Source organism: Mauremys mutica, chromosome 3, assembly GCF_020497125.1.
Source record: "Mauremys mutica isolate MM-2020 ecotype Southern chromosome 3, ASM2049712v1, whole genome shotgun sequence".
In the NCBI taxonomy this organism is placed as follows: Eukaryota; Metazoa; Chordata; order Testudines; family Geoemydidae; genus Mauremys; species Mauremys mutica.
In genome coordinates, this window is record NC_059074.1 from 97,256,340 (window position 1) to 97,280,491 (window position 24,152).

Genomic DNA, 24,152 nt, shown 5'->3' on the forward strand with positions numbered 1-24,152 from the left:
GTTCCAGTACAATACTTTTCAGAGTAACATCCTATCAAGGCACTATAAGTATGAAATGTCATAGTCACATAGCTGCTGATTGTACAATGCACATTAGGAACATGTTCCTGCTAATGTAAATGCTTTATAAATAGAAAGAAAAAAAAAGCAACCTCGGAAACAGATTAACCATCCTTAAACTATAAGACTAACAAGTTTTATATAGTATATGACATTAACAGTTGATGAAGAAAGTGCATTTCAAATGACGCAAAACAGTAAATTAAGATCTAATATATTTATGGATGGCAACAGTATCAACAGATTTAAGAACAAGATGTATTGGGGAAAAAATCTTGAGTGCAGTACAAACAAAAAATCCTACACTATGTCAAATACATATGGACCATTGGCAAGGAACCACACAGAAAACATACATCCACTGGGAATCAAGAAGTGGTGGAAAGGCCAGATGCAAAAAAGGTTTTCAGATTTAGCAAATAAAAGTAAATGTCTTCTGCCTTTCATTTAAAAGAGGACATACACAGTCAAAGAGAATATTACAGATTACTCCAAGAAAGAATAATGATAGTATACTAGATAGAATTGTATATTGCAGGCCTCAACGCCAAAGAAATTCTTTTCATAGCAACACTGCGAAAATTGCATACTTTTTGCATGCTAAGGAATTTATACTTAGTCCATAACTTAAAATTGGGATGTAGGTAGCCAGCCTGCTGGAATGCTGTGGAACTTTGCAAAAATAATATTGAGGCCATTTCGATGCAAGATCCCTATTTACAGTTTCAGCAGAAACATATTCTTAAATAGACAATTGTGTACATACTGAACAGAATCAAAGGGCAGTAGAAAGTAACTGGTGCTCAAAAGAACATTGAAAAATTAGATTACACATCTTGGCAATTTATTCTGATAATGGCCAAATCCCCCCCCTACCGTATGTGTAAAGGTCAATACACTAATTCTGTGGCTCAAAGAGAATAAGCAAAGTATTGGTTTCATTCCTTTATCATCGGTTAAAATGTACTCTTTGTAGGAAGACTATAACTAAGACTATAGAGCAAAGATAAAACATTAAGTAGAACTAGACGGTGAATGATGAGCTAGAGGCAAAAGGATATATGAGCATTTCTTCGGAGATTCACCTTTTTATTCCATCTCCCCCTGCCCAAGGGCTCTGTATCAGGCCAACCAGTCCTTTCAGCCAAGGGAAGTTGGCTGGGGTGGTGTCTCTCTCTTATTTTGAAGGCCTGGTCTATACATAGGTTTTACACTGATTTAACCAAATTGGCGTACAAACTGATTTTGTTAAGCTCATACAACTTTTATGTGTAGACAAAGCCACAATTCCTTTGTGATTGTGTTCAATACAAATAACTGAGCATCAAAGAGGGGAGGCAATGGATTCATAGTGACATTCACATATTTTCAATACCTGGTAAGTGTTTGGGTTGGCAGCGAACTCCACTGTGCCTGAGGGGTTTCTATTTAACTGTTGCCGGTTAGGCTTTTAGAACTCTGCAGACTCTCTACTGGATTTATTTCAGGGCCAAAGTAAAATATAGTCATGTTCCTAGTCTGAGCAGTATGAAGAATCTCAAAGTGGTCCAGAGAGTAAATAAAAAGAGTGTACATCTACACAGAGACTTTAACCAACACATAACATTCAACCTGTCATTTTGACAGTAGGCTCACAAAACAAAAGCAGTGGAGCCCTTCATTTGGTGAAATCAGATGTGGGAGAAAAGTTATGTCCCACTCTGAAGATTTATGATTTCTTTGTTCTGGAGGCTCTGTCCCTTCAGAAGCTCCAGCATGGCAGCTCTTCTCAATCTTAGCTCATGTTGGGGAAACTGGAAAGCCAACTAGTACCCCCCTCCCTTCTACAGCAAGTAAGAACATATGTCATATCACTAAGGCTACTTAAGACAGCTGCTAAGCTGTGGTTATCACAATGCTGGGAACTGGCTCTGCCGTGCTTACTCCTGCAAAGACAACTTCATTTTTAAACAGCCGTAGTTGTATATTTCTAAAATCAATATGTCCAGATAGCCTTCTAGGGTATTTATAGTGCACAAATTACTGAGATCTCTAGATGTCAAAACCAAAGTATATGTACTAGAGGGACTCAGAAGATCTTGACAAAATGGACTTGTCCTTGACATATTTGTTTACCTCCATAACTTTCTGTTAATTAAAGTTACATGCACCAAGGAATACAGCAGGTTTTTGTTCCTTTCTATGTTATTCAGCAAGTTGATGATCAAAAGTAGGCAGTAAATATCAGTAAACTGAAGAAATATCTTAACTGGTTGTTCAAGGAAAATTATTATCACCCCTGCTACACTATGCATCTGGCAACTTTATGGTGGGTACAAAATTTCTGGAATGGAGAACACTGTCATTATGAAAGTTGAACAAAAATGCTGAATAGTGTCAATATTTCATTCAAACGGTGGGAAGGGAATAAGCCAGCCTACACACAAAGTATTCTAGCGGCCAATAATATACAGATAGATGAGAGCAAAAACATACTTCTAATGCCATCAGTCTAGGACTCCTGGCACACAATGATCATATCTCCTTCAGCTCTTGAGGCAATATTTATGTACTGTACGTCGGCTGTTGCCAGAATGCAAGTAAACTTCATAACTGACTGCCACTTATACCATTCACGGGAGCAGTAAGTTAGCTGTTGGCTTACACTCTATGAAGTCCAGTATCAAAGTAAGAAAGCATAACTACAGCATTTGGTAATCATAGCATTCCTTATTCTCCTGCTGTCACTGAAAGTAAACAGGTTAAATTTCTCTGATGTAGCTATACTTTTAAATACAGTGTTTAAAGAAAACAAATTTGAAAGAATTGCCATGCTTACCATCCTTTTCCTTCCTCCATAAACTGTATATTACAATATAGCTGAAAGTATAGGAGTTAATTCCCTATAGTGGGTTATATTAAATGGCACATATAAAGCATTTTAAGGCAGCGGAACGTTTTAGGAATATCTCAGGTGATGAAAAAGGCTAATATAGTACTAATCATATAGTATTTTAATTCAGAAAAAATATGCCCATCTACCTTGACCCTAGCATCGTAAAGGTTGAAAAACCAAACAAGTATGCCATCAAGCATGTCTGAGGAATCCACTAAGCTAGTCTGCTTCTGATACATATTCTGCAAGCCCTTGTCGCTGCAATTATGGTAAAAAAAAGTGTATTCACTACACCTGTGAACCTATATAAAAGATGTACAAAATATAAATGTCATTAGGACTTTATATTTTCAAAATTTTTAAATAAACACAAAGTATATATAGGCATATATATTGTAATTTCAGTGTCAACACTAGCACAGAGTTTGTCTCTTCTAAATACAGACCTGTATACTTCCTATTCCAACACATGCACCTACAAACACATGATCATGCATACAGCTTTACTTTCTGCTGTTTGCAGCAAAGTCAGAATATACACAACTATACATTGTATCAACTCAAAAGACTGGCAAACCAAGGAGGACGTCATTCAAAAGGAATTCTTTGTGAGCCATTTAAGAAAGAAAGAAAGAAAGAAAGAAAGAAAGAAAGAACAAGGGGTATAATTATTTCATCAATAAAAACACTGAAGACTGCAATGATGATCTAAGATTGAAAATGCTTTGCCCAGTAAGTCAAGTGACAGGATTACTCTTGGACGATATACAACAGTGTAGAACTGGTTGCTATCACAACCACAGAACACACAGGTATAAAGAGGCGCAGAGCTTTCACATTTCACAACATCATCAAATTCATCCTTGAGTTCAGACAACTGCCGTCTCTGACTGAAGTGAGAGAGAATAACTGTGTGCAGTCATTCTCACAGCAGGTGGTGCTGAAGGTGATCTGGATGCCCACCTGGAAGGTAAGCGTCGATTTGCTGGTCGTGCTGGCCGGGAGAAGCCTTTCCCAGTTGAACATTTAGCTGGCACAGATATCTAGAACACAAATGAAACTACTTGCCTTACTTGCCTTAACAAGTTATAACAGTCGTTCATGGAATGTAAAAGGAATGAAGTGGCATACCTCAGAACAGGTGGTCTTGGGCTATTAAAAGGACGTGAGGATGTATTTACATAGCAATGTATAGAATGCAAAGGAACAGACACTTCTATATATAGGAATTCTTACATTAGTTGCAGCATGAGATATGTTGACATGGATGCTAGATACAAGGGAAGATATAAGATTTTAACCCATATGCAAAGCATAAATTAATTGAGCCTGCAGGCACTTTTTCATTTTTGGAACTTATGTGGATGAACTCTTGTGCTGGTTCATAAACATAACTCAATATGCAACAATAACTGAAACAGGATTCCATGTACCTTTCAGATATCATTTGATGGATCCTGTTGTAACAGCGAAGGCTCAGTATACAGGACTGTGTTTCCATTACTGTTACGTGTAGATGTTTGTACTTCATAAATTGTTAATAATGATTATTTATTAATATAGTGTCATAGCTGCATGCAGAGCTTCACAAACACATGAAAGACAACAGTCCAGATTCTGTTCTTTGTTTCAGTGGTGTAAATACAGAGTAGTTACCATAGATGTGATTCTTCAGTGCATTCTGCACTGTGCCATCTGTAGTTCTTTATACCTTTGCAAAGTGAGTGCAAGTAGGTTTAAAATGCTGCCAGTCTGATTAGTTAGTATTTTACACCCACTTTACATAGGCATAAATGACTACACTAGGAGCAAGACAGCAGAGAGTCAGGGCCATTGGCTTTAGTAGAGTTACTCTGGATTTATGCCAGTAAAAATAAAATCAGACTCTGGCTCATTGTTCTTGCTTCAAATATTCACTGAGGAAATTTCCTATCAGATTTGCACAGAGCAAAAAAATCAGAAACTTCTCTTCTCTTTTATTTTTTTAATTTTTTTTTTATTTTTCTGGCTATGGTAGAACAAAGTTGTTTCTACTGAAAACTAGCTGCATACCATAGGCGCGGGAACTAGGGGTGCAGGGGGTGTTGCAGCACCCCCAGGTTTTATGTGGGGTTCCAGCTGTCTCATCCACTCCGGGGTCCCGGCTGCCAGCCCTGTGCCCGGGGCTCCGCTGCCACCACCCCTGGGATGCAGGCTGCCAGCCCCATGCGTGGGGCTCTGCTCCTGGTTCCACTCCCACCCCCAGCTGTGGCCCCAGCCTAAGCCCCTTTACCCACTCCCCCACTCCTGGAGACACAGCCCTACTCCCAGCCCCAGCTCTAGGGGCGGCATGGACAGAGGTAAGGGGCTGGCTTTCAGCACCCCACTATTGGAAAAGTGTTCCAATGCCACTGCTGCACACTGGTGAAGCTGACCCCAAAACCCCCAAACCAACAAAAACACCCTTATGTTAGGCTCAGACCTTGGTCAGAAGAAAATCTATAGGATCAAATTCTCAGCTGTTAAAATCAATGTGGCTCCACTGAAGTCAATGGAATTGTGCCAGTTTGAATTATACCAGTTGACGATCTGACATGCTTTTTTTCCCTATGGGGTTTCACAGCTCCAAGTGAGTCTACCCCTTTTCTGTGAGGAGCTAATGAGGGTGTCATAGAATCATAGAAGTTACTAGGGACAGCAAGGGTCATCTAGTCTAACCCCCGGCCAAGATGCAGGATTTGTCGTGTCTAAACCATCCAAGCCAGATGGCTCTATCCAGCCTCCTTTTGAAAACCGCCAGTGAAGGAACTTCCACGACCTCCCTAGGCAGTCTGTTCCATTGTCCTACTGTTCCTACAGTTAGGAAGCTTTTCCTGAGATTTAATCTAAATCTGCTGTGCTGCAGTTTGAACCCACTGCCTCTTGTCCTGCCCTCTGTGGCAAGAGAGAACAACTTTTCTCTACTTTTTTTATGGCAGCTTTTCAAAAGCAGCTGAAGACTGCTATCATATCCCCCCTTAATCTCTTCTTTTCCAAACTCAGCATACCCAGTTCCTTCAGCCTTTGCTCATATGGTTGGCATTCCATCCCTTTGATCATCTTTGTCGCTCACCTCTGGATTCTTTCCAGTTTCTCTACATCCTTTCCTTTGCGGGCTTCCAGCCAGTAGTCTGCTGGAAGAATGTGTGAGAATCCTCCGTTACTGGAACTTATAGAAGCCCCAGCATGGCACCTTCAGGATACAAGCAACAGCAATCATTCTGGATACTGCTCTCTCAGCCCCTGTAGGTTTTGCCATGGGTGGCTGTGTTAAAGTCCTTTGAATAGGTTTTTGAAAAGTCTTATTGGGGGAGGGGGGAATGGGCCAGATTCTGATGTTAGTTATAGCACTGCAAATCTCAAGTAACTACACTGAGGTTAAACTCTAGGTTTACACCAGTGTAGCTGAGATCAGAATCTGGTCCCATAGGACTCCTGTATTACACTGATGTAGCCCATTACCTTCCATGGAATCACTCCTGATTCACATGGGTGTAAATGAGATAAGGATCACACCCAAAGTGTCTAATATTACATAAACAGATATTTTGGACTGTCCCATTTAAGTGGCTTGTTTCTGAAGTTGGATATAAATCTTACCTCTGGTAACTTCTGTCTCTCTTTGCCTTGTTTGACTTGCTTCCCAACACACCTGGCTGAATTCCTCTGAAACTCTTGCTTTCCTTGGTCTATCTGGAGCATTTCGAAATACTGACTCAATGTCTCACAACTCCCATCTGTGAACTCAGAATCTGACTGTGTCCACTTATCTTTGCAGCATTTAGAATTATACAAAGAAGTCACTGTTGATTTTTCATAGTTTTTCAAAAGTTTTTCAACAACTCCATAGTTTGACCTTGAGTCAGCTGAACGCGGGCGACCAGATAAATTAATTGGTCTCCAGTCATGCTCGTGAAGCATATGCTGGTAGCCACTGGTGCTTAGAAGTCCATTTATTTGCTTTTGTTGTCCTGTTGTTCTGGCAGTTTTGGTTGGATTGCAGGGATCCTGTTTCTTTGCTGCAGAGAGTCTGGGATTTGAAACATAAGATGCATTTACAGCTTCTGTTCTGTTAACCATACAGTCACAGCCTGTGCCACAGTGTTTATGATCTCCAGTTGGTGTTTGAAGCTTCTGATTTTCTTGCAAAGATTTGTTGCATTTATCTGTATGAAATACAGTCCTGTTAAATTCATCAATCTTTGCTGCCAATGTTTCATTTCTTTGGGTCTTCTTTGGCAGCATTGCAGGGTCACAGGAGTCGTTACCATATTGTAGAACATTAGGAGATTTAGGGCAATGTCTCCTGTGCACATTCTCTGTTTGCACCATATTTCCATCTGAACAGCTTTTCTGGGCAGACAATGGGGAAGATCCATTCTGAGTACCTTTTCCAAGCTTGCCCACATCACATGACCATGTGTTGTGACAAAAACCTGCCGCTACACTGCACTCAGAGACTCTCTCTTTTTTGGCTATAGGTACTGAAGCAGTTACCACTGCACCACCTTTCACAGACTTCCCTTCATTTACATGTGCCACTGGAGCTTCACTCTGTTTTGCAAGAGAAGGATTAATACATTTCCTTCCATTCCTACCCTCCTGAACCTTATAGTTGCTTCTGCTGCCTGAATCTTTTATGGGTACTTCAGAGACATGTACAGCTGCAGAAAGTGAGCTTGTCAGGTGTCGAGAAGTGCTCCGTGGAGGAACTGGGGGGGCTCCTTTTTTTGGCCAGGGCATGAAGTCGCTTCCTCTATCACCAGTAAGAGAGCTACAAGGCAAATCTTTCAACTCCCTGCTGGCACTCATCAAGTTCTTCCTGTTATTTTGTCCTTCTGTTTCAAAGGTGAGGGAAGAAGTTTGTGGTTCATTGCTGGACATGCGGTTCATCTCAGGCATAATAACTGTGTTTTGGGTTTCTTCAAATTCATCCAGAAAAGGAAGTGACTTCATTCTGTACATAAAAGAAGAGGCGTTTTTAGTGACAAGTTATGAGGATGTTCGTCCTAAGAAGTCATCTGGGGAAAAGGAAGAGAAGGCTTAACCTTTAGGCATGTGACAGAGCACAAGGGCATTGCCTGACCTCTAAGCAGAACAAAGGGTTAACCCCAGCACAGCTTCCCACTCCCAGTACACAGGTGCCCAGAAGAAGGTCTTTAAGATTGGATGTTTGAAAAGATTTTGGGGCAATTCCACTGCTATGTACACAGGGAAGAAGTCCCACCCTATGATGGAAGAGTTTGAAGGAACCTCAGCAAAGGGAATCTTGCAGTGTATTCCTCCCCTCCACCCCCCCATCTAGGTCCCCTCTAACAGGTTTTACTGTAGGAAGGAGGACAGCCCCTCTAATTTGTACTGAGTTCAGTGGGAGTTGGCATGAGTATTTGAGTGAGGAGAGCCTCTGCATGTAGTCATTGGCTTGTGCAAATGTCTTAATATTCACGGTGAGAGCACAAATGTGTCATTTATGGTTCATGCAATAATCACATTTTCCAGCACACATTCACAAAGTGTACATCATTTCCTTCACAGATATTGATGTTAAAGTAATCATACACTGTGGAAAGGACTGTGGACTGCCCATGCATGGATGTGCTGGGGGAAGACTCCAAGGAACCCCTCTGTACTTCCTGAACCTCTCAGCAAGAGCCTGGCACAATGTGTGTATGTATCTACAAGGCGACAGGTGTTAGCTGCCTAGAAAATGACAGGGTGAGGTCAGGTCTGTGCTCATCAGAGTTTGCTGAGCACGGAGAGGGAAACACAATGCATCCTCTCCAAGAGTGGTGTAGCTGCCACACAAGTGTGGGCTTCCCAGGAGTCCCAAGGAGGAATTCTGGCAGAATCAGCCAAAAAACCTTCCGGGTACTCGGCTGCCATGTGTCCTCACCAAACCCCTGCCAGACAGCCTGTCACACCAAGGGCACAATCTAGCCCTCTGTGCATTTTATGTACATCCCTGTGTAAGGAGCGGTCCCTAGCAGTATTTCCCCATGAGGAACCCAAGGGCACTATGTTTGCAGTGGATGGGGTGTTGGTGGAGGGGAAAAATCATTTGCTACTGTTCTTTTCAGCATGCAGCTTATTTCTCCCTGATGTGGCCAGCCATCTCCTCGTGTGTGTGTGTGTGTGTGTGTGTGTGTGTGTGTGTGTGCGCAAAGTGGGGGGGGAGGGGGAGGGAAGTCACTCCCTGCCCCCTTGCTCCCTGTAGGGAGTATCTGGTGCAAATCCCCTGCAGTCCCTCCAGCATCCAGTGCTGAGATCTAGGTAACCCTAACATGACACAGAGTGGGAACAAAAATCTTTCGTCCTGTCTACTCCACTACTGTGTTAGGGCTAGGCACAATCTAGCCCTATGTAAGTACAGATATCAGTTTATATATTTTGGAAGTACACTGCATTTTTTGCAACTAAAATATGAGTTTGAAACATATTTTGGTTTTCACTGGGATTCCTTACACTGAGCACTGAGAAACTGAGCACTGGGCCCTATCCAGCTCCTGACCAATTCAATCACAAATTTCCCTTTAACTTGAATGGGCTCAGGAATAGGCCCATTGTTGCCATTCTTCCCCTAACATAAATAGGCCAGATGTGTTTTTACCTTCTGTGGTTGGGCTTCTTTCGAATTTCCTCTTGATAGCTGCATAACTCTTCACTAACTTTCGCCAGTTCTTTAAGAGCCTTTACAAATATAAATAATGTTACCTTAGCATGAACAATAATCTCCAGAATTATTTTACACCCAATGATGATTTACACAGGAGAGTCCTGTGCAGAAGGAAGTAGCACAGAAAAGTCTCCAAGTTATGGACCAAGGTAAATAGCATGGCACTAGTATATTTAACAAAAGTTTATATACTCAACAGTAACAAACTGAAGGGGAAGGGGAAACATTCCCCGGCTGGGAAGTTGTTGCACCCTGAGACTCAGAGGACATATACTTTGGGTAGAGAGAGAAGGATTTCATCATGTTCCCCACATTTGCTGAAAGACTGTTACTCTCGTACTTACTGCATTGAGATCACCACCGTAACTACTGGTATCTTTCTTAGGAGTTTTCAAGCTGAGGAGATCTTCATATTTCTCCTGATTGTCAAAGGCCAGACTGTTCCTTAATAAAACACTGTTTTTCCTCTGAGTTCTAGTTTCTTTACATTCTTGTTCTGATTTACTGAGCAAACTCTTTTCTTCCATCCAGTCATTTGCCAAGTTGTGTCGACAGTTCAGTTCTGCTGTGTCATTCCGTTCTGAAGTAGGGGAATATACAGATAGCTGCAGCATCTTGCTTTGAATGGCCTTATTATCCCGGACATTCATATTGCTCTCCCGCCTTAGTTTTACCTCCTGGTAAAGCTGAAAAGGCAATAAAACACCCTATTTAATCAAAGTAGAGTTATGAGCTTGTAGGATAAAGGACCATATTTATCGTCTGTTTTAAACTGTGTTACAAAGCTCCTAAGCATTCATTCAGTAAAATCACTTGTGGGCTGAAAGACTTGATATGTATTTTTAGCTAAGAGATGCTGAGTCCTAAGTGGAATGGCCAATGGGTCATTCTATTGTCACAAGGTCTGGAGAAGGTTTGTTACAATTCCCCAGATCTTTGCTATATTTTAATCTATGGCTTAGAGCTATGGAATGGGGTTCCAGAAGATCTCACAAGTTAAGCACCTCTGAGCTGGGTCAGTAATTAGGTGGTAAACTGCCAGGAAACACCAATGTGCTCCAGCACATTCTGCTGGTCTTAAACAAGTGACACTCTCTCTATGAATCAATACTGAATCAAAATTCCAGGATGGTGTTGGATGGCAATGTGCTGGTGTCTTTTTGATGAGGTCTTGAGATCCTCTGCCTCCACTAGTAAAAGCAAAGGCATTGTTAACTCAGGTGTCCTGGCATATTCTAATTTGGGGAATTATAATACAAAGGCTTCCATTTACAGTCCCTTGCATGCAAAGATCCCAAAGCTCCTTACCAACATTAATTAATTCTCACAACACCCATGTGAGGTAGACAAGGGATATAGCTGTTTCTGAGCTGAAACACACCTGCTCTTTAACAGTGCACAGCACAGTCTGTAACACAATTTAGGACAGACAGAAAAGAAAAATACTGCATCTGCTTGAAACTGCATAGCAAATATGAGTAGGTAGAGTGCAATTACTAGAGTTGGGAATTTGGCTAGGTCACTGAGGTTTACACATTCCTATTTTCAGTTGAAAAGCGAGGTGGACTTGTTAATGACCACAAGCGGTCATTACATCTCACTCAAAAGCTATCAGGCCTGATTCTCCCACTAAGGCTGCTTTACACTGCTCTGGCAGCATAAAAGGGCATTACAGTGTGTATAAATTACAATTACATTCACTTTAAAGTCCCTTTACGCTGCAAGAGCTGTGTCAAAGGGCCTTAGTGTAATTGAGAATTAGGCCCATCATCTCCAACACCATAGAGCCAACTAACAAAATAGCAGATGATTATTAACTGTAATAATAATTTATTATTTATATTACAGTAGCATATGAAGGTCCCAATCAGGCTGGGGCTCCATTGATCTAGATGCTGTAAATGACAGAAAGGAAATCTGATTCCTGCCCCAAACAGCACATATATACATATAGGGCTCACGTTACTAACCACTGAAATGTAGTCACTTCTGTGGCAAAATAAGGCAACTAGTTAACAAATCACATTTAAGGCAGGAAGTGGAGAAGAATATTCTATTCAAATCCAATAGAAATCACAGCTGAAACCTAGGAGGCAGACATCACAGAGTTACATTGGAGCCTGAGAGCAGCATATGTTTGTGAGTCATTTGGCTCCATTTTCCTTTTCCATTTTATTATTTTCCTTTCATGCGAACAATCTCTTCCTTACATTCCTAGTGGTTGCAGAAAGCAAGCAAGAATATTTTCATGTGTATATTAGAATAAATTTGTGCATTAGCAAGTGGCAGAAGGTTTTGTTCAGATGACAACTTTGGTGTAAAAGAATAATAAATAAATTACTTATGCTATCCTTGAAAGGAAGTGAATTAGAATTGATAGAAAGTAAATGATCGCTAACATGTGTAAATATTCTTTGTGTCTAGCCTTTGTTTACTGTAATCCTTTTTTCTAATAAATGTCGTCAGTAAATATAGCAGGTCCTTGCAGGAATAAATTTCTCATTTCCTGAGCAACTCATTCTTTGATTCATGGAATTCCCTTTGATGTCAACGAATAAAGTAGTGCATAATTTATCCCAGCCAGAAAGGTATATTTTATAATGCCTGTATTAGAATTTTGTTGATAAACATGCATTCACGTAAGCCAGTGGTTCTCAACAAGGGGTATGCATACCCATGGGAGCACGCAGAGGTCTTCCAAGGGGTACATCCATTCATCTAGATATTTGCCTAGTTTTACAACAGACTACAAAAAAAGCACTAGCGAAGTCAGTACGAACTCAAATTTCATATGACTTGTTTATACTGCTCTATATACTATACACTGAAATGTAAGTACAATATTTATATTCCAATTGATTTATTTTATAATTATATGATAAAATGAGAACATAAGCAATTTTTCAGTAATAGTGTGCTGTGACACTTTTTTCTATTTTTGTCTGATTTTGTAAGCAAGTTGTTTTTAAGTGAGGTGCAACTTGGGGTACACAAGACAAATCAGACTCCTGCAAGGGATACAGTAGTCTGGAAAGGTTGAGAGCCAATGACCTAAGCCCCATACAGACATGTCTGCTACTTTTTAAAATGCATGTACGATGCACACTGTGCCCAGAATCTCTGGCTATGGTAAATACTGCCAGCAAATTTGACCTAAGACCAATGCTTCAAAGTAACATCTCAAGTTTTGACTCTCTATCCATGGTTATAAAATTTAACAATATCTCAAATACTCCCACAGCTCAGACCTTGAATCCTGCCATCAGCCATTAAACAGTGGCAGAGACGCAAATGGAAAATGGTTCAGAGAGAAAAACCATGAGGTGGCCTTGGGCCACCAGATAAGGCTTTAGAAAAATGTTCATTTTTACAGTGTTGTTTACACTCAAAAATCCAAAGTACCTCTTCTATTTTCTTCTGCATGACCTTCCACTGACTTTCCCACTCCTTCCTTTCACTGTCAAATCTCTCCAACAGTTCCATCTTCTCTTTGGTCCAGTTCCTCTCCGTATTCTCCAGTTGTTTATGCAGGTTCATTGCTGCACTATGAGTATCAACTAAAAGGTGTTTCTGCTCCTCTTCTTTCCTGAATGTTTCCTGGAAGCTGCGATTGATTTTATCAGAATAAGTCTTTCTTGTCTTTGATTCTAGCTTCAAACGAAGAGAAAAAAAATATAACAGACAGCGCAGTCCATTAATTTCAATTGTATCAAAGCTTGCTATCTGTATCAGGATTATAATGATAAACATATACACTACAATAGAAGTATGGACAAACTGAAATACACAACAGAAAAAGGAGTTCCAACCCCTTCTCCCCCCCCCCCCCAAAGTGGTATCTGATAACAAATTTAGTCTGTCATTCTACATGCTGTACCTAAATAGCATACACATAGGGAATAGTTCTACAAATGGGTAATATTCAAAAGTGCTCTCCTTTAGATGAAGCAGAAGTGCTATAACAGCACTTGATCCTGCAAGATACTGACAGTCTCTTGCAAGATGCTGAGTACCCTCAATTCCCGTTGTAGTGAATGGCAGTTCAAGGCCTTGGAACCTTCCAAGATCTGACCTTTAGGCAGAATGGCCAAGAATGCTGTCTGTGTGCTATATTTGAACTGTTCACAAGACAACTAGAAATCTAAAGATAGGAAGTTTGCTCAGAACAATTGAGACTTTACACTGGCACATTTAAAAACATTAGTTTTATATGTATACTTTTTAAAGAAAACATGCAGTTATGGGGGGAAACCATAAATCGTTTATGCGCATAAATATACATCAGACACAATATAAAAGCTTAATGTATTTTGGTTTTACAAATCTAAATAAATATATTAATCCCATGGCATGGGTCTGGAAGACAGTAGAACAGGGCTCTATCCCCAACTCTGACTAGGGTGACCAGATGAGATGAAGAAAATATCGGGGAGAAAAAAAAAAAGCTGAATGCTGCCAGCAGAGCAAAGGTGATAGATTTTATAGACCCGATTATAAGTCATTCAATTTTTACACCAGTGGCTCATTAAAAATCAGCATATTTGCTGCTGATTTACAACAACATGAGGTCAGAATAATACCCATTAATTCATTCTTGGGAGCAAGAGTTTGGTAGCCTGACATGGTATGATGTACTGTATGCACAGTTGTGTGAGTTCCTTAAATTTGGGTTTCAAATCAGACTGCTGTGTTAATCTGGTGAACGTAGATATTCATAACCATTCACAATAAGCTTGCAGATTGCATTGTTTTGTGATCAGAGGCTGTGTCAATGTTATTTGTCAGGTGACAAAAACTACTCCCTTTATTGAACATGTTTGTGATTACTAGTTTACATCTAATTTTGTAATTACCTTTTTGTGCCTCATACAAAGCTCTCCTCACCCTTTTACTGGGCAAAGCAGATTGATTCAACTGTGGCTGCTACCTGATCACTGCTTACTACTGTCTGTTTTTTTTTCAGCCAGCTGACAAGTTGACATCTAATTCAGATTCAGCTTCTTTCATTAACAAGTGAGCTGTGAGCTCAGCTGAGGACCAACAGGTTACTTGCATCAGTGTATTAGATGAAGTCCTGATACAGTACATCTCAACTGACAAGCACTTAGGGCCTGATTCAACTGCCACCACAGCCAATGGCAATCATGCCTCTGACTCAGTGCAAGTTGGACTGGGGCCTAAGAGGGCAGGAACTCCCTTCACTGAACCTCCCTGTCGCTCCCTTTCAAGATCACAGTAATACCACAGAGTTATTTACCTGTGCAATGCGGCATTTGAGCTCAGCTCTTTCAAGCTCTCACTCAGACCTGTCATTGGAACACTGAGACTGCCAAAAGCTTCTTCTTTTCTCTTCCTTCTTTAGCTCTGCCTGAGCCATAGGTGCCAACTCCCTGGATGCTCTGGAGCCGGAGCACCCACAGGAAAAAGATAGTGGGAGCTCAGCACCCACCAGCCACAGTTGTTCGGTGGCACTGCCGATCAGCTATTTGGTGCTCCCCCGATCAGCTAACTGGGGCTCTGACAAAGAGCTGATTGGCTCAGGGAGGGGGTGGAGCAGGGGCAGGGCCTCAAGGGGCTCGAGTGAGGGCGGGAAGAGGTGGAGCGAGGGTGGGGCCTTGGGGGAAAGGGCAGAGTGGGGGCAGGGCCTCAGGGCAGAGTGGCGATGGCACACTCCTGGGGAAAACTAAAAGTCAGCACCTATGGCTTGAACCACTTCCAAAACAGACTTCAGATCCAGCAAAACACTTCTGTTTTCATCTACCTAGAAACATTCATGGTAGCTTTACAAATAAAGATCTCTGATACTAACAGAGCTGCTCCAAGACAACTCAGCATTCTTAATATGAAATAAGTCCGCTATTAGTTTGTTGTTTCAGATAGGCTCCTGGCTTCATGTTGAAGCCAACCAGTTTATGGAGTTGGCCCCTCTCCAGGGCCAAGGTTCTAGCTCAGTACCAGGGATTGCAGTAAATGTTGATGAAAAACAACTTCTTATATAAGAATTCCATGCACTGAAGATCTGTTGCATTTGAAATGTCTATTCATGGAACATCTACAGCCATATCAATATTTTTTTCACTTCGCTACTACAAAGGTTGTATTTTTATGGAGGGAGGGAGGTACAGCAGTAATTCATTCTTTTGCTATACTTACTCTTTTAATAGACTTTTTTAACTTATTCAAGAAACTTCAGTGGAATTAACCAAACTGATCTATTTACTCATTTGACTTCTCTGGAATGATTCAAATGCATGTAGCAAAGAACAGTGTGAAGGCATAAACTAGAGACAGATTGAGATACGTTTTGCCTATTGTTTGCACAAGGCTTTGTCAGTGCAACATTAGGAATAACAACTGTGATTCAATCAGAAGCAAATGGTAAATCTTACTGGAACCAATCTGAAAGCCTACATTGCAGCTTATTATTTACTGAATGTACTCCTGTCATGTACACATTTGCAAAGCAGTTTAGCATGTCAAAAGACTCTTGATGTTCTTTTAGAGTGATTACTTATCAGGTTTTACTCCCTTGCTTACACCCATCTTCAAAATGTACATCTGCCTCAGACAAGATTCCATTTATAAAAATAGAATGGAGACCATCAAAATGCAATCAAGTCCTCGAAAAAGTTAGTTGCAGCTATTTACTTGTAACTGTAACTTCTCTCAAAAGTGCTTCTCTCTTTCATCCATGATTTCTTTTCCTGTTCATATCACTTCTTACGCCCTTCAAATTTCCTCTTAAGATGCAAATAGTCACAGGGTATGTCTACACTGGAAACTTCAAAGCGCTTCCACGGGAACACTCCCGCAGCAGTGCTTTGAAATGTGAGTGTGGTCGAGCGCGGGCGCTGGGAGAGAGCTCTCCCAGCGCTTGGAGCCAGTCTAGACTGGCACTTTAAAGCGCTCAGACTTGCTGCACTCAGGGGAGTGTTTTTTCACATCCCTGAGACAGCAAGTTAGAGCACTATAAAATGTAAGTGTAGACATACCCATAGTGAAGGTCATGATTGCTGATGTTTGCTCAGATGGCTGGGTGACATATGCTGCTACTGCTGTTGCTATAGTGGCTAAATTCCTTAGAGGACTTTGACTCCTGTCCCTATTTTTGTCTCTTTCTCTGCTTGTTTCTCCATGGAAGCTAGGAATAAGATCCCAATCTCTAATACTGCTAATATACTCACTGTTTGTATAGAACACTGGGCTGTTCCCACAGGTATTCCACATGGCTTGAGCATAACAAACAAATGTAAAAAGCCACCGCTTCCTTTTTATTAAAATACCTTTTACTTTCACATGTGAAGTCCTATCACCCCAGCACAGCCACGATTTTAGTTTGCCTTGTGGAGCAGTACAGTGTCTGAAATCTGGCTGTATTGGCACTTTCCAAATGCCCTAGACAAGGTCAAAAGCTCATTACAGCAATCAACTTTAAACAAATAATCAATTTTGTCAACATCAGCTGTATTCTCCTTTCACTGTACCCTTCTCTCCTCTCAAATAAAAAGGTTTTATCCTGTTCCTGGTCTCTAATGTTACTCTTTCTTCCCTCTACCTCCCCTCTATGTTCATATGAAAAAATGCAAAATAATTTGAACTTAATCTCTGCTGGAATATGACAACTTCTAAAAATAATCTGCTGTGACATCAGTAGAGGAGGTGTTATTTTTCAACAGAGATTACCTAGAGTGGATGTGCACAGCTATTCAGGTAAACTGATCTTCCTCTGTTTTACAAGTGATTAATTCACAGTAAGATAAGGTGCTGGCTTCTGGATGGGTCTATTTCTATTTTTTTAAAGAAGTGGCTGGCATCATAGATTTTATAAACTTTATATTAAACCTATAAGAAACTCTCAGAGTCTCACTCTACTATTTAAAAAACAAAAAATCGAATGTGCAAAAATGGGCTGTCATCTCTGTCTTGTTAATAAATCATTCCATAGTTTGGAAACACTGACTGAACCATTGAACAGCCTTTCCTTGAGAATAAACAACCACCATCACACTTTAAAACTATTATTGGTCTAGATACAAATATCAAAATGAGGCAGATGTTTACAAGATCCGTTAGTCAAACTGTTTACAGCCTTAATAATGTATATGGTTAACGTTCTTTTCTATTTCACAAATAAGGCCACAACTCTTCAAAAACCACTGTGATTTTTAAAAGAAAAAAAGAAAAGAAAAGAACTTACCTTTTTGGAGTAAACAATCCTTCAGAAGTTTTTCAGTCCATTTTTCAGTGTAGTAGTGAAAGCAGTGAAATGCATAGCTAGCTGGGATAAAGAGTTCCAGTTCTGTGAATCCTGATCCTTAAAGAAAACAAGAAACCAGGAAAGAGATAATTTTTCAATCAGAGCAGCGCTTGCAACTCTCTTTGATTAACTTCACAACTTCAGTTTCGCAAACTGAAAAACAATTCTGTCTGGCATCATCCCGGCAGCTGGGTTCCATGTGACGTCAGCACATGGAGGATGGTTTTAAAGCCACCTCTTCCAGCCCCCAGCTCTGTAACTTTATATCTGCTCACATTTTGTGTAAACAACTTCAAGTCCAGGACATTTTTAGGTTTTATAGTGCAGCTAGTATTTAAAGCTTGCCAAAGCAACCAATGTTAAAGTTAAAGCTATGACAATGGACAATTTTAGATTTCTTTTATTAGTTAAAGGCAACTCTGTGTTTTAAAGAAGGATTCTTTTCTACATTCCACGCCCAATTTTGAGGGATAAATTTTAAGTTCTTTAGGAGCTGTGCAGCTAAACCACATTTGTTTATCAGGGCAACTTTTCACGATCCACAACTCCCCTAAAACACCCACTCTCCCCTCATACTAAAATCTTTACTTTTTGCATTCAATTATGTTATCACTTCTGTAATAAGACATTACTAGTCATTGTGTAATCTTATTTTATTTGTATTCTAGGAATGCTGACAATGGCTTGTTCAGAATATACACTAACATTTTTGCTACTTTATAAGGATATTGGTCCGTTAAGTCTACTTTTGGACCACTTAGAAGCACAGAAACTGGCTAGAAGTAGCCAGCAGAGACTCTCCCTGCAAAGAGGAGCTCTTCACTGGCAGAAACCTGGGAGAGATGGTGGAGATGTCCCCTTTTACAACTGCACCCCTCAACCCTGGCACAAGGGGATGGAGGATATATACAAGATTGGCTTGGGGCAAAGAAAGGGTGTGACTAAGTTGAGTTCTGCTACAAAAAAATCCTCCACAGGTATAACATCAGAGAAGGACCTTACACCAATACAGTAAGTTTGAGCTGCTACCCTGCAATGCTTAGCTGGAGCTAGACAGCAGAGAATCAAGGAGCTACAACCAATGAACAACCACTGTGCCCGTGCTCTCCATGGGGTCTGAGTGGAGCAGGGTAGAGTGTCTAGCCCACTGTGACAAATCCTTTTATTTGCATGTCTAATTGGATAGTACTGTTGCACTGCACTGTAGGTTATAAATTCCATGCTCACTTGATATTGGTCTATGCTGGATATAGTGTGGACCTACATCACCTCAGAGGGAACTCTGGCAGGCATCTACCCCAAGGAGCACCGAGGTGTGCGGGTGTGGGGGGAGAAAGGGGTGGGCATGCATACAACTTTGCCATCAGCAAAAGCATCAGGGGAATGGAGCCATGTCTCTTTCCTGCCCCCACTTCCCTCTTTAGTCAGTTGTAGTTCTGTAGCTTAGTTGTGCTGAGGGACTGCAATTGAGATTGGCCCCTGATTGAGGTTGGGGGCTAAGACATTTTGTGCTCTCACCCATTTGCACACCTGCATTGACTCATATTGTGGATGGCCAATCTCCAGCTGTGTGTGGTAGCTTCTGTCTGTGCTGAACAGAACACAGATGGGCATTTGCTATCAGGCATGTGAGTGCAATTCCCATTTCCTTGAATGGAAACAATGTTCATGCCCTCAAGAGTAGAATTTGACCATCTTCTAGACAATAGGAGTTGCTTGTGGGATCAAGAACATAGTCTGCCCTAGGTGCTGCTTTGATTACTCAGCAATTTCCCCCTTTGGAACGACAAGATGTGCCTATGTTAAAACATATGTACAGTAGAAAGGTTTCAGCTCAGGGTGCATTCTACAGTAAACACCCAAGTAGGTTGCAGGGAAAATACATTTTTTCTCCTTATATGGTCAGTGAGTAAGTCCCAGTGAAGACATTATTTGGGTGCTTATTCTGCCCCTGTGAAAGATATGCAATGGGACTCGGACTGTTTATACAAGTTTCAAAAGCCATTTAAAAAAAGAACAAAGATGACTGAAGGACAGAGCGTCCCTGAGGAAAATCCTCAGCCCATTCATTTAGAAATCCTTCTTTTGTAAAAACCCCAGAGCTACTTTCTGCCCTCAGACCACTCTTACACTCAGGCAACCCAACTGTTCTCAATAGCTGTGCCTATGTAAAGCAGAGCAGGACTGAGCCCTTAACCGGGGATTATGGATCAGACCCTCCTCTCACAACACTGCAACTTCAATGGAGTCAACAAGGTTGCACCTGGGTAAATGAGGGCAGAATACAATCTTATGAATTTTTACTCCTATATTTCCTGAAATATAGACTATAATTCCAATGTATTTAATTAAATTTTACTAAATTAGTGCCTGTTGTCATCCAAGTGCTGTGAAACAAAATATTAAAACACAGACTCAGCCAAATCCTGAACTCAGTTTTTACTGAGTTTTAATTAATTAGTTTTAATTAACTTGAGATTTGCCTCAGTCTGAGTGAGGATTGACTAAAAGCAGAGCAAGAGCTTCTGAGGTAGTCCTGTGAATAATATGATGCTACTCAGTAGGAGTCCAGATCCAGGCCCACTGAGGTCACTGGGAATCTTTCAAATTACTTCAGTGGGCACTGGATCATAACCAGGCCTTGTGAGCACCACAGAAAGAGGTATATAAGGATTGTAGCTGCTTTGGATTCAGTTAAGAGCGTTAGAAGATTTGAATGAAAATTTATGGGGCTGTAAAGGAGATAAGTTTCTAGCCCACCTCTGCAATCAGGGCCGGCTCCAGGCACCAGCCCAGCAAGCAGCTGCTTGGGGCAGCCAACGGTGAGGGGCGGCACGTCCGGGTCTTCAGCAGCAATTTGGCGGCTGGTCCCTCACTCCCTCTCGGAGCGAAGGACCAGCTGCCGAATTGCTGCCGAAGACTGAAGCAGCGGCGGTAGAGCTGCAGATTGCGATTGCAGTTTTTTCTTTTTTTTCTTTTTGCTGCTTGGGGCAGCAAAAACCCTGGAGCCGGCCCTGTCTGCAAGAACCATATGCAGCTCCCCTTGAAGTCAAGTAGGGTATTTGCCTGAGTGAGGGCAGAATTTGAGCCCTACATTTTATTTTTAAAGTATGGTTCTACTTGAAAATGACTGTTTTCAAATGGCATCTTCTTATTCGATAGACAAGATCCCTGTGTGACTGGCACCTGCTGGCAGAGTCTATCCGGCTCTTACATGGACATGCTGTGATTGGGAGGGCATGAGAAGCCTTACCTCGTCTGCAACCTGTTTAAAGGCCAGGCAAAATTGCAGCCCTTGTGCTGGGGGAATGCAGGGACTCCTCAATTCCCATTCTCTTGGGGGCATACAACATGCCCCTGGCGGGAAAGCAGAGACAGCACCATGGCCTTCCTCCCAAGCAGCCTGCAAAGCAGAATGGGGACACCCAGCTAGCAGACTGCACCCAAGAAAGGGATGTAATAGCAGGCATGTTCCCATTACAAGCTGGAGCGCTCAGAGAAGTTTTCTGCTATTATCTGCTATGTGCCTCCTCAAACTCTCACTGAGGCATGCAGTTCTGCACTAGGGTTGCCAATTTCGGTTGGACATAGTCCTGGAGATTTAATCACATGACAATCTTTTATTAAAGATTCATCTTTAATTCCTGGAGACTCCCGGCCAATCCTGGAGGGTTGGCAACTCTACTCCGCACTGTGCCCTATTCTGGGCATTATCTAGCCCAGGGGTCAGCAACCTTTCAGAAGTGGTGTGCCGAGTCTTCATTCATTCACTCTAATTTAAGGTTTCACGTGCCAGTAATACATTTTAACATTCATAGAAGGTCTCCTTCTATAAGTCTATAATATAACTAAACTATTGTTGTATGTAAAGTAAATAAGGTTTTTAAAATGTTTAAGAAGCATCATTTAAAATTAAATAAAATGCAGACCCCCCCGGACCATTGGCCAGGACCCAGGCAGTGTGAGTGTCACTGAAAATCAGCTCGCATGCCGCCTTCGGCACCCGTGCCATAGGTTGCCTACCCCGGATCTAGCCCTTAGTGACAAGAATAAAGATTTACTACTGTAAGCACAAGAGTCAACATGGCTACAAAAGAGATTCTTGTATTCTATTACTTTTTATATATCAGCAGTCTTAGTAACTAAAAGCCATCTGCAAAAGGGGTTTGGTGGAAAATACAAACTCTGTGCAACCCCTCTGGTTTCACGGACACCTCTATGAGGGAGGGAAATATTATCCACAATTTACAGTTGGGGGAACATAGTCACAGTTACATCATGCAACTTGGAAATCTATGGCAGACATTTACAACTTGTTTACTCTCCTAAATTACAGCATAGTTTACCAATAAGCACTCCATATCTAATGGTAGAACCATTGCATTGCATATTGTTTCCCCTAAAAGAAAATAAGAGTGTCAGAAATTTTAGTCAGTAGGTGTTAGGTACCTACCTGACATTTCTGCCTTTGAAAATCACCCTCTTAGCCCATTATATTCTGGACTGATTAGAAGAAATGACATGTTATAATCAAAAGCTCTGCTTGAAGTTCATGTGCAGTTCATTTGTTTTTTTATCATGCATATTTAGACAGTTATGGTTTTGGCAATTTTCTATTATTCAACTGCTGGGTATATTTTTGCTGCATACAGGCACCTGCTCTCTTCCAGTTCTGATTCTAAAGCATTGGTGACAGATGTCAGCAGACCCATGTCTTATTATATCTGTAATCTGGAGCTTCAGGCAAACATATTTTCAGATGAAAGAAATATCTTTGTCCCTGAATAAGATCTTTCAAACTACCATTTATTTTCATATGTGCAAGTTACTTTGCAGTAACAATTTAGAAAACATTTTAGAGGCATTTATTATTTAAAAGAATGTACATCTGGATCATAAAAGACTTGACTTGACTAAATTTCTCTGGTTGTATTCAAAGAAAAAATACATTCAAAATCTGTCCTGGTGGGAAATCTGTGAAGGCCAGAGAGTGACCTTAAATGTCCATTTTTTACAGTGCTACCATAATGGTGCATGCATGGCAGTAATCTTTAGGGCTGTCAAACGATTAAAAAAATAATCGCAATTAACCACAAGATTAAAAAGAATAGTTGTGATTAATCGCAGTTTTAATGGCGCTGTTAAACAATAATAGAATACCAATTTAAATTTATTAGAAATATTTTTGGATGTTTTTCTACATTTTCAAATATATTGATTTCAATTACAACATAGAATACAAAGTGTACACTGCTCACTTTATATTATTATTTTTATTACAGATAAATATTACCTGATTCAATTCTCAAAATGAATTCATTGGTGTTACACTATTTGATTTACAGATCAGAATTAGGCCTATGTAAGTGGGACTCCTCCCTCTGAGGCAATATTGAATGAATGCTCCAGAGGCACTGTGCTGGAGGAGGAGCTGTCTTTCAGACAGATATAAAGCACAGGAAGTCCTTGTGGTCAAATCCCAAGGCATTTTTTGCAAAAGCAGGACGTTAATCCCACCATTCCGCCCAAATTCAAATTTGTGTTAATTACATTCTACCTACCAAAATTCCTTCTGCAGCTTCAAACAGATGTTAATTTTCATTTCCTGCCTTAACTGTAGTGTAGCATTTCTGTGCACTTTTTAAGAACCGGTCCTTCAAATTATTACTATTGGGTGTATCCCTTTCTACCATAAATAGTCTCATTTACTTGGATGGGACTACTCACGACAATGAGCACTATGCGTGGTAATGTTTGCACGTATTTTGGTGCTAAAACAGCTATAACATTCTACCACACCTGTGCCTGCATTTCAACGGTTGGCGAAGTGATTCCTATGTACATTTGTAAAGTGAATTGGTTTCCTTTGAGGTGAAATTTAGTACATAGAGGTAGAAATTTAGTACATAGAGGTAGATTATGATGATGATGCTGATGATGCTGCAGCCATCTTTAACATGAAAGCCAGATTTGTAATCAAATCAAATACAATCATGTTGACTAATATTAATACTAACTTTAATAAAACAGGTTCTCTTCCACGCCTGCTTATGCCTCATTTGAACAAAATGTAAGCTACACTCCAGTTTCATTCAGTTAGGGCTAACTCAACCTCCACCAGTATGGCATTTAGTGAGCAATGAAGAACATTTCCTTAGGGCATCTGTACTTAAAAGGCTACAGTGGCACAGCTGTGCCCCTGCAGTACTTCAGTGTAGGCACTACCTACTCCCACATGAGAGATTCTCCCATCAGCACTGGTAATCCAC

The 24,152-nt window shown here is 40.8% G+C and overlaps 1 protein-coding gene across 8 annotated transcripts in view; it reads right to left on the reverse strand.

The window, feature by feature from the left end:
• Window positions 1–253: 253 nt before the first annotated feature.
• Window positions 254–24,152, reverse strand: part of SOGA3 (SOGA family member 3) — a 61,169-nt gene continuing 37,270 nt past the window's right edge. For 2 of the 8 annotated variants that reach the window (XM_045009728.1, XM_045009731.1), the window contains exons 2-7: window positions 17,824–17,940; window positions 13,029–13,277; window positions 9,971–10,312; window positions 9,561–9,640; window positions 6,554–7,910; window positions 254–3,978 (exon numbers count right to left, since the gene is read on the reverse strand). In XM_045009728.1, coding sequence (XP_044865663.1) covers window positions 3,805–3,978; window positions 6,554–7,910; window positions 9,561–9,640; window positions 9,971–10,312; window positions 13,029–13,163 — 2,088 coding nt within the window. In that variant the 5' untranslated portion in view covers window positions 13,164–13,277; window positions 17,824–17,940 and the 3' untranslated portion in view covers window positions 254–3,804. Of the gene's footprint in view, window positions 3,979–6,026; window positions 6,088–6,553; window positions 7,911–9,560; window positions 9,641–9,970; window positions 10,313–13,028; window positions 13,278–17,823; window positions 17,941–21,136; window positions 21,287–23,444; window positions 23,513–24,152 lie in introns of those variants that run through there. The other 6 variants (XM_045009730.1, XM_045009732.1, XM_045009729.1 and 3 more) reach the window with 6 other exon arrangements.